We start from the raw sequence: 8,646 nt of genomic DNA on the forward strand, positions 1-8,646 counted from the left end.
ACATTGATTGATGGAAAAAAAACAAATTTATTTGAAAGTGAAGCATTAATTCGTAGTGAATATTAAAATATTATTTAATTAAATAAATATATGAGAAATAATAAAAATTATAAGTAATTAGTGATAATATGAGATATGAATAATTAATAAACTAAGGTTAATTGATTAATCGTTAATGTGATGACTAGTACATGTGATCTTATGATGATTAATTAAGTGTCAACTATTAAGAGTGATTCTATTATAATCTACAACTATGAAAATCATATTTATTGATGGTACAATCAAAAGATTTTGATGTTTAGCATCAAGGAACATTCAAAGTATATTCAATAAATAATCTCATCTATGTGAGAACTCATGCTTTATGCTAACATAGAAATATGTTCATTTTTTATGGAGATAGTTCGTTACTTAGGATATATCATGGATATGGATGGTCTTAATGTTGACTCCAAATGATATAGGTCATCAAATATTAGTCACCTCTTAGAAATATCATCAAATTTCATGGTATTTATTGTTCAGCTAATATTAATTGCAAGCTTGTGGTTGTATTATATAGTTAGCATGAATTATGACTCAAGCACTAAATGCGGGAGTAAAAGTTAAATTAATTAAGAAAAGGATATAGATGCAAGAATAAACACAATTAAAGAAGAAACCTTTTCAACAGTAGAATTGAATCTTCTTCTTTTTTATAGATGGTTTCTAATATGTTCTTAAAATAGATCTCACTAAACATGAACATTGAATTGCCTACCATGCTAAGACATTGTTTAATTCAAACCTGCTAGTACCCCACATATAATTAAATTTTATATCTTTTGATCAAGCCTATAATGTAAATAAAAATCTCTTAATATGAATTCAATATAAAGTCAAAAGTCAAAAAATAATTTTACTTAGCCAAACTGAAAAATTATTTTGATTTCAATTGGGAAAAGTTATCTCAAAAATTAAAAATTAAAATTATACTTCAAGAAATAGAAAGAATTGCCAATTTTAGAATGTGATTTTTCTTTCAACGTAGAAGCGATTATTTATGTTAGATATAACTTTTTCACACCAAAATAAAAGAAATTCCGAGCACTGCTTTTTGCACTCAAAATTTGGCACAAAATTTTCTTTGTCACTCGGTGTCTAATTTTAAAAACAAACATTTAATTCAAATAAATCAGCCCGTAGAACTCTAGGCATAGACTAAAGTGTCTTGTATTCTTATTTTTCATATAGAAATGGTAGTTTAGAAATTTATGTAATTTTAGTCACATGTGTATTTGGCCTGAGGCCAGTCTTAAACTAGAAACACTAAGCAACATATTAAGCCTAGAGAATGTTAGTGACCTCAGAATGTTTCACACTTTTAAGCATAGAAATATATTCTTAGTGTGACCACACACCTTAAACAACATATTAAGCCTAAAAAATATCTGGAACCCTTACTCTTTAACACTTTTAAGTCTAAAAATGTAAACTTAATATATATAATTTAAACCGTTCCATTTATAGACACATGAAAAATTCTTTATTTCAATAGACTCACTTTTAGATTTCGTTGCTAAAAACAACCAAACAATCTGCAACAAGAATACAATTTCAGAACAGAACACTGCAGGCACAAACGACTCTTTATATACTCGCGAATCGTTCGAGAGCCCTAGTTGCTGCATTGTATTCTCTGTTACTCATTTTTTCACGCATTAAGTGTGACAATATGAAAGGCTTGTAACGCCTTGGATTGTTGTCTTCCACAAGCTCCTCAGGCGCCCAGATTTCCGTCTCTTGAGGAAAATAACTAAACAAGGCAATTGACATACGATCTCTCCAACCTTTACATACAACACGATGCTCTGCGCTGCGGTACCGGCTGTTGGTCCACGCCTGCAAACATATCCATCACTCTTTGTTAAATCTTATCACACCGTAATTTTAAAAGAGAGAATTAAAACGGCGGTAGGCGGAGAGAAAATTTCATACCTTGATGGAGTCCCCCAGATTGACAACAAATGAATGAGAGAGAGGTTTGACGTTTAACCACACGCCCTCCCGAGATCAAATCTGAAGACCTCCCACACCATCTTGGTAAAGAATTGTGATGCACCCCGAATCTGTATGGGGGATGAACGCCTCCTCTCCGATGGGCGTGTTTTCCAATGAATAACTGTTTATACGCAATACATTTCCGGTTTTTTTGAAGTAATTGTGATAGTGAACCTGGGCATCCAATCCCAGGCTTGCCAGAATTACTTTTATGATTTTTTGTGCAAGATCTGAGACACACGAAGCGTACGCTGCCATCGCTTCGCTGCCAAAATATATTGCATGAATTCAAATCATTAGACAAAGCCGATTCAAGTAGCACTAGAGAAAGGAAAGTGAAAGATGAATAGCATAAGAAAAATTGGGGTTCCGTTCAGGACACAGCTTTGCATACATTTGCTCAAACGAACCTGGACTAGTGGAGTCTCGAATGTGAAAGTACTCATAGTTTTGTTTTCGGTAGTCAGTCACGAGTGGCTTACCAAATGACGCTTTTTCTTTGACCTCGGTAGGCATGGATAATAAACTTCGGCTACCATTCTCAGCCTTTTGCAGAAGATCTACTGGAATTCCATGATTTACGAGTTGGAAAAATCCCCATTCTTTGGAGGCCTCGCCGAGTTTGGCGAGGTCGGGATGATATCGAAGTTGGTTTAGTTCCTGAGCATTCAAGTTTCTTGGGAGTTTGGAAATGTCCACTACAGGAAGAACCACATCAGATACTGTGGCTTCAAGGGGTAAAGGCATTATGTATGTTGTGACAATAGCACGGTAGAAGAATGGGTTGTGCTTTATCTCGCTTGATATTGGAGTTCCTTCCATTTAATAACGTGTTCCAAGGTGAGATATTTTGGCATAGCTTGAACATTTCGTACAAAATAATGACCACCTCTAAAACTAGAACCCTACGGTAAGATAAAGAAACAAATTCCTGAAAGAGAGGGTGGTTATATCTAAAAGATCAGTTGGGTTAAAAGTAGAATTATACGAAGAAGCCGTATAAAAATTTGTCAAGTAGTGTTATTAAGATTTAACACCCCATGGATATTGTCAATGGTGTAACCAGTTTCCTTGGTATTTTCATTTGGCTCTATTCATGCGATGGAATTTAAGAAACAATGATGCATTGGATGGGTCGGGATTCTAGGCTTGTGCTACCGCATCTATAATTTCAATGCCTACTGATGTTATGATTTAATGATGATATTAAGTGTTCAAGGTTGGACTTTTATCCAATGTGTAATATGTCTATGAATTGGATACAGAGCAAATTTCTTGTCATGTGTGACTTCTTGTTGGTGATTGGCAGAGCTCATTATAGTGATTGCTTTCCTTCTTTTTTCTATAATTATTTTTATATTATAAATCGAGAGACCAAAAAGATGGTTATACAGATGAGTTCAGGGGAGGTAGGGCCTCAATAGTGAAACCAAAAAGAACTAGACGAGTGTCATATACGATGCACTAAAAGAAAACTCCAAAATAAAGTTGTGCTTGTTGCCATAAGGAACTAGAGGAGGATTTCATCCTGGTCTTCCAGCCATGTGGTCCTTCCATCTAGACCACCTTCTTCCTTTCCATGATTTGTATGCACATGTCAACCCTGTTGAAGGGGGGAGCTCTGGTATCTTGAAGTTATTTGATCAGTTTCTTAACTGCACTCTCAAAGGCAGTTTGATTTTCTGCGATCCTTGCCCATTCATACCCATCTTGCATCTCGTATATAAACATGGTGGCTCGGCCTCCTTTGAGGAACCGCAGGAGTTTGTTTTGTTCAACATTCATTAGGAAGCAAACCTGCACAGCAATTTTATAGTGTGTGAGTTTTTTAAAAATACCAGTAAGTTCCCTAGTATTACCTTGGAACTTCTCCTCATTTTTGAGTTTCCAAATAAACCAAAGGATAAAAGAAGACAAAATTTGCCAAATTAAGTTAGCATCCTTTTTAAGATTATGGACGAAACCAGTAACTATATCATAAGTGAAGACATGCTCAGTAATGTATATTCGAAACATTAACCAGATCTCCCTAGCAAAAGGGCAGTCAAGGAAGATGTACCGAGTGGACTCAGGTTTATTGTAGACAAAACAGAGATCATATGCAGCTACATTATTCCTAATAAGCAATCTATCCAGTAAGAGTTGCCATCTAAAACACTTGATCTTAGGAGGGATGGGGGATTTCCAAAGGTTCTCAAAGGTTTTAGACCAAGCGGTGGGGCTGTGGTGGACATTCCATAGGGTGTTGACATGGTCGATCACAGAGGTGTCCTAGTTAAGCAAGTTGTAGATAACTTTGGATTTAATTTTTGGGAGGGGGGAGCCATCCTTCCAAAGAAATGAGAGGTACCTGTGGGTGTCAACATGAGTGTTCTTAGGAAGATTGAGGGTGTTACAGGCATTCCTAATCATATTGTAGGTCTGCTTATGCGAAGCAGGGAGATTAAATTTACTACTAAGTTCCTCCCAGGTGATGAGGTTGTCATTTTCTAGGATATCTATAAGATACTTGATCCCCTTGTTATGCCAAAATCTAGCAGAATAGCCTTGGGTTAAAGCCAGTGGCTTAGAATTATGGTGGAGGTTCGACCATATCAACCTTTCACCATGTATAGTGTTATCACAGTCAATGTTAGAGTTGCAAATATGTCCACGCACATGCTCCCAGGCTTTCTAGATGGACTTAAAGACCTAGGTGCCTTGGACAGACACCGAGAAACTTCGAGCAAGTAGATCACTGAGTGGGAGGGCTTTCCATGATTTGGCAGCCTTAGGGAATCCATTTTGAATGTTGTTTCTGATAAGAATCTTCCAAGGTTCTTGCCCATCTAGTGCATGAAATATCCATTTGGTGGCAAGGGAGATTCCTTGCAACTTAAGATCCTTAATGCCCAAACCTCCAATTTTTTTGTCTAAATGGCACCAGGCCCATTTCACCACATGGGCCTTTCTTTTGCCCTTACCATCAGACTAGAGGAAGTGTCTGATAGCCTTTTAAATTTCATAAATTTGATAATTGTTGAACATCCAAACCAAAGAGTACTAGATACTATACGAGGAGAATATTTTTTGACATACTTGAACCCTACCTGCTAGGGAGAGGATCTTATTATCCCACTTATTGAGCTTCTTATCAATTTTCCCCTTAACCTAGGTCCACATGTCTCGAAGAGAGGGAGAAATAAAGAAGGGGATACCGAGATACTTGACAATCATGTTGGGTCCTCCCCATGAGTACCCATCTTGCTGTAGCCAGTCTAGAGGTTCATCCTTCCAGCCAAGTAAAATAGATTTGGAGCTGGAGATCCTGGCTCCAGAGGCTTTACCAAAAGTGTCAATTTTTAGGTTGAGGGAATTGATGTTTTGCCTAGAGAGCTCTAGGAAAAGAGAGGTATCATCAGCAAATTGCATATTCAGCAGTTCAGAGTCATCCGACAGCACGATGCCATGGACTCTAGGAGATAGAGTATCATCTCTAAGGAGATAAAAGAGGGCATTTGAGGCAATAACAAACAGAGCAAGGGCAAGAGGTCAGCCCTACCTTATGGATCTAGAGAGAGGAATAGGTTGGGATAGGTTTCCATTAACTTCAATCATGGCAGAAACATCTTTGAGGAGAATTTGGACATAGTCCCAGAATTCGTTAGGGAAGCCAAAAGCTCAGAGCATCATGAGGATGAAATCCCACTCGACTCTGTCATAGGCTTTTTCAAAGTCCACAAGGAACATGGTAGCATCCTGGTTAGAGGTTTTGGCCCATTCCATCGATTCCCAACTAGTGACATTTCCAATATGTATCTACCTTTAATGAATCTAGTTTGGGTAGAGCAAATGAATTTTTGAAGAATCTTTTCAAGGCAGGTAGCTAAGATTTTGGCAAGGATTTTGTAGGAGACATTGAGGAGGGTGATTGGCCTCCAGTTCTTAATGAGCACTTTGTCTCCTTCTTTAGGGATGAGTTTAACTATACCTTTATTTATGAATTCCCCTAGGGTGCCATTGTTAAGAGCTTCATTGTATATGTCATAGAGGTCATGCATGACCCATTCAAGATTAGCTTTGTAGAACTCCATAGGGAGACCATCGGGGCCTGGGGCCTTATTATCCTTGAGGGCTTTAATGGCATTAGCAATTTCTTATATAGAAATCCTGGCTTTGAGGAGGAGAGCATCATCTTCAGAGATTCTTTTAGGGATGATGGTACTACATTTGTGTCGAGCCTCTTTTGAGGCCTCATTATCTTCCGAGGTAAAGAGAGTTCTATAGAACATTTCGAAGGCCTCTTTGATATCATTGAGATCCAGGAGTTCCTTGTTGTGTACAATTATTCTATCAATTTTTTCTCTATTTCGTTTCTACTTAAGGAGGTTAAAGAAGATTTTGGAGCCTTTATCTCCAAATTGGAGCCAGTGGTAGCGAGCTCTAATGAAGGCTCCATTGATTTTGACCTGCTGGTGCTTTTTTAGGATATCTCTAGCTTTAGAAACATGCTTGGCCAAGGTAGGGGAGGAGAGGTTAGTCTGAATATCCTACTCTAGGGAATGGAGGTGATGGGTGAGAGTTTTTTCCATGGCTCTAGAGTCCTTGGCTTTCTTTTGGCTAATGGTTTGGAGTACTTTCTGCCAAGAGGAGACATTCCTTGTCCACCTGAGAGTGCAGGATTGGGGAGACTGAGGCTGAAGGTTGAAGAGCCTGACCACCTTAAGGGCACCTAGAACATCTTGGTCTTTGAGGAGGGAGGTGTTGAGAATAAATTTCTTGCTACAGGGGAGCTGATGGGGATAGCATTTCTAGTGTTAATGACCGCAAGGATAGGGAAATGGTCTGAAAGGGTAATTGGCAAGACAGCAACCGCACTCCCCAAGTGGTTAGGGGAGAAGGAGAAGAAGTCATTGTTAACATAAAATCTATCCAGTTTGGAATAAATACGATTGGGACCTTGTTGAAAGTTGCACCAAGTGTACCATAGGTTAGAAGTAGTAGTTTTAGTGCCCTCAAGGGGGTCAAATAACTGGAGTTTTTGTTTAAGTTTGTCCTAGTGAGGTTTTTCTACATTTTTCCATTCAAAAGGAAGTCCCCCAGCCTTGTCATCTTGATGCTCAGTCATATTGAAATCTCCAACCACTATCTAAGGGATACTTGGGAGGGAAGTCAGCCAGATCCCGAGGGACACTCTTTTCTTGTAGTCATTAGGTGCATATATAGAGCAAACACCAAAGCTAGAACCCCTAATGTCTAGGGTAGCCCAGGCTGCTCTATTGCATGGGGAGACCCCTTTATCCCTAATGTTGCTTGCCCACTTAGGGGAGATAAGAAGGCCAACTCCTCCCTTTCCTTTTGGGTGGTTGGTGCAAATTTTGATTGCATCTCTCCAGATAAAGTCAAGTGAGCTATCAAGATGGAAACCCACGGATTTAAGTTCTTGCAGCATCAAGAAATCTATGTTCTTGTGGTGGCTCAGAGAGATTTTTATGACAAACTTCCTATCAGGCGACTCAAGGCGTCTAATATTCCAAGAGATGTATTTCATTAGAGAGGAAGCTTAAGAGGTTCAACTAGGGATACCGCAAGGATCTCCAGATTTCTTTTTATTCTTGGAGCCCATAGGCCTACCTTTCTTTTTAGTCAAGGAGGATCCTTTCATAAGGTTGTCCCCATCTTCACTAACTTCAGATGGTTCATTCCTAGTAGCTACAATTCTTCCTATGTTGGACCTAGACATCTGGGAGTCTGGAAAGCTAAGGAGCACTATGCTAGACCTAATTTCTTCAAGACCCTTATTGGCGTATATTACTTCAATAACATGATTATCTTCTAACTCTTTGAGCATAGAGGTTGTCGAAGGGTCGGTGATGTTAACTTCAGGAGTAAGCTCTGCAGGTGATGAGGAGTCCAAATTATTGGGGGTTACAGATCTAATCATCACACATGCAGGGTTATCATTGGTGCTAGCAACATTAGCACTTCGACTAGGGTTCTCAAGTTTTTTAACCATTTTTTTAACAACAGAGTTCGCTGGGGTTTGAGCAAGAGTGAGTGAGCTATTATTTGTAGAGAGGGGGTAATCGTAGATGCTCGTTACTTGGCCGGTAGTTGGGATAGTAGGATGGTTTAGATTTGGGGCATTCAGGTTGCTAATTTTCCTCCTACACTTCCTAGAAGTGACCAACTGAAAACAGTCAGAGGGTGATTCTGAAGGGCCAATTGTTGGGTCAGAGGCCGAACTGAGTTGATCAGAGACAAGGGGTGTGTGATCAATGTGCATGGGTTTTAATTCTAAAGAATTGGTGATGGGAATAGTGGCTTCTTCGTTAACAGGGAGAGGGGTGGATGAGTGTTAAAAAATCTTGGTTCTAGGGTTTGTGGAAGCATCAGTTGAGTTAATGTTGGGTTTATGATTTCTGTGATTAATGATTGGGCAATTTTTCTGAAGATGCCCTTCTTTTTTGTAGAGAAATAATGAGTTTAATCCTCCAAGCATTTCAATAGGGTAGACAAAGGTTTCTTCATTGACATTTAGGGTTAAAGATGGTGCGATATCAATCCCAGTCTTGATCAACACAAGCATTCTGGCATCCAAGTTAGGGACAAGGCAGGTTGTTT

The 8,646-nt window shown here is 38.8% G+C and overlaps 1 protein-coding gene across 1 annotated transcript; it reads right to left on the reverse strand.

Moving 5' to 3' along the window:
- Nucleotides 1–1,548: 1,548 nt before the first annotated feature.
- Nucleotides 1,549–2,865, reverse strand: LOC131057229 (2-oxoglutarate-dependent dioxygenase DAO-like). The gene is made up of 5 exons (XM_057991416.2): nucleotides 2,438–2,865; nucleotides 2,218–2,308; nucleotides 2,039–2,164; nucleotides 1,641–1,884; nucleotides 1,549–1,580 (listed from the first exon to the last, which is right to left on the reverse strand). Exons 1-5 carry the CDS (start codon nucleotides 2,863–2,865, stop codon nucleotides 1,549–1,551), a joined length of 921 nt encoding a protein of 306 aa, XP_057847399.2.
- Nucleotides 2,866–8,646: the final 5,781 nt, after the last annotated feature.

The sequence above is a fragment of the Cryptomeria japonica genome, chromosome 8, assembly GCF_030272615.1.
Source record: "Cryptomeria japonica chromosome 8, Sugi_1.0, whole genome shotgun sequence".
Taxonomy (NCBI): domain Eukaryota; kingdom Viridiplantae; phylum Streptophyta; class Pinopsida; order Cupressales; family Cupressaceae; genus Cryptomeria; species Cryptomeria japonica.

Coding starts and splice junctions, on each gene's coding strand:
- LOC131057229 (XM_057991416.2), bottom strand. CDS start 2,865: ATGGAAGGAACTCCAATATCAAGCGAGATAAAGCACAACCCATTCTTC. Junction 2,165..2,217: donor GCCTGGGATTGGATGCCCAG/GTTCACTATCAC, acceptor GCGTATAAACAG/TTATTCATTGGAAAACACGC. Junction 1,581..1,640: donor GGCTCTCGAACGATTCGCGA/GTATATAAAGAG, acceptor TTCTTGTTGCAG/ATTGTTTGGTTGTTTTTAGC.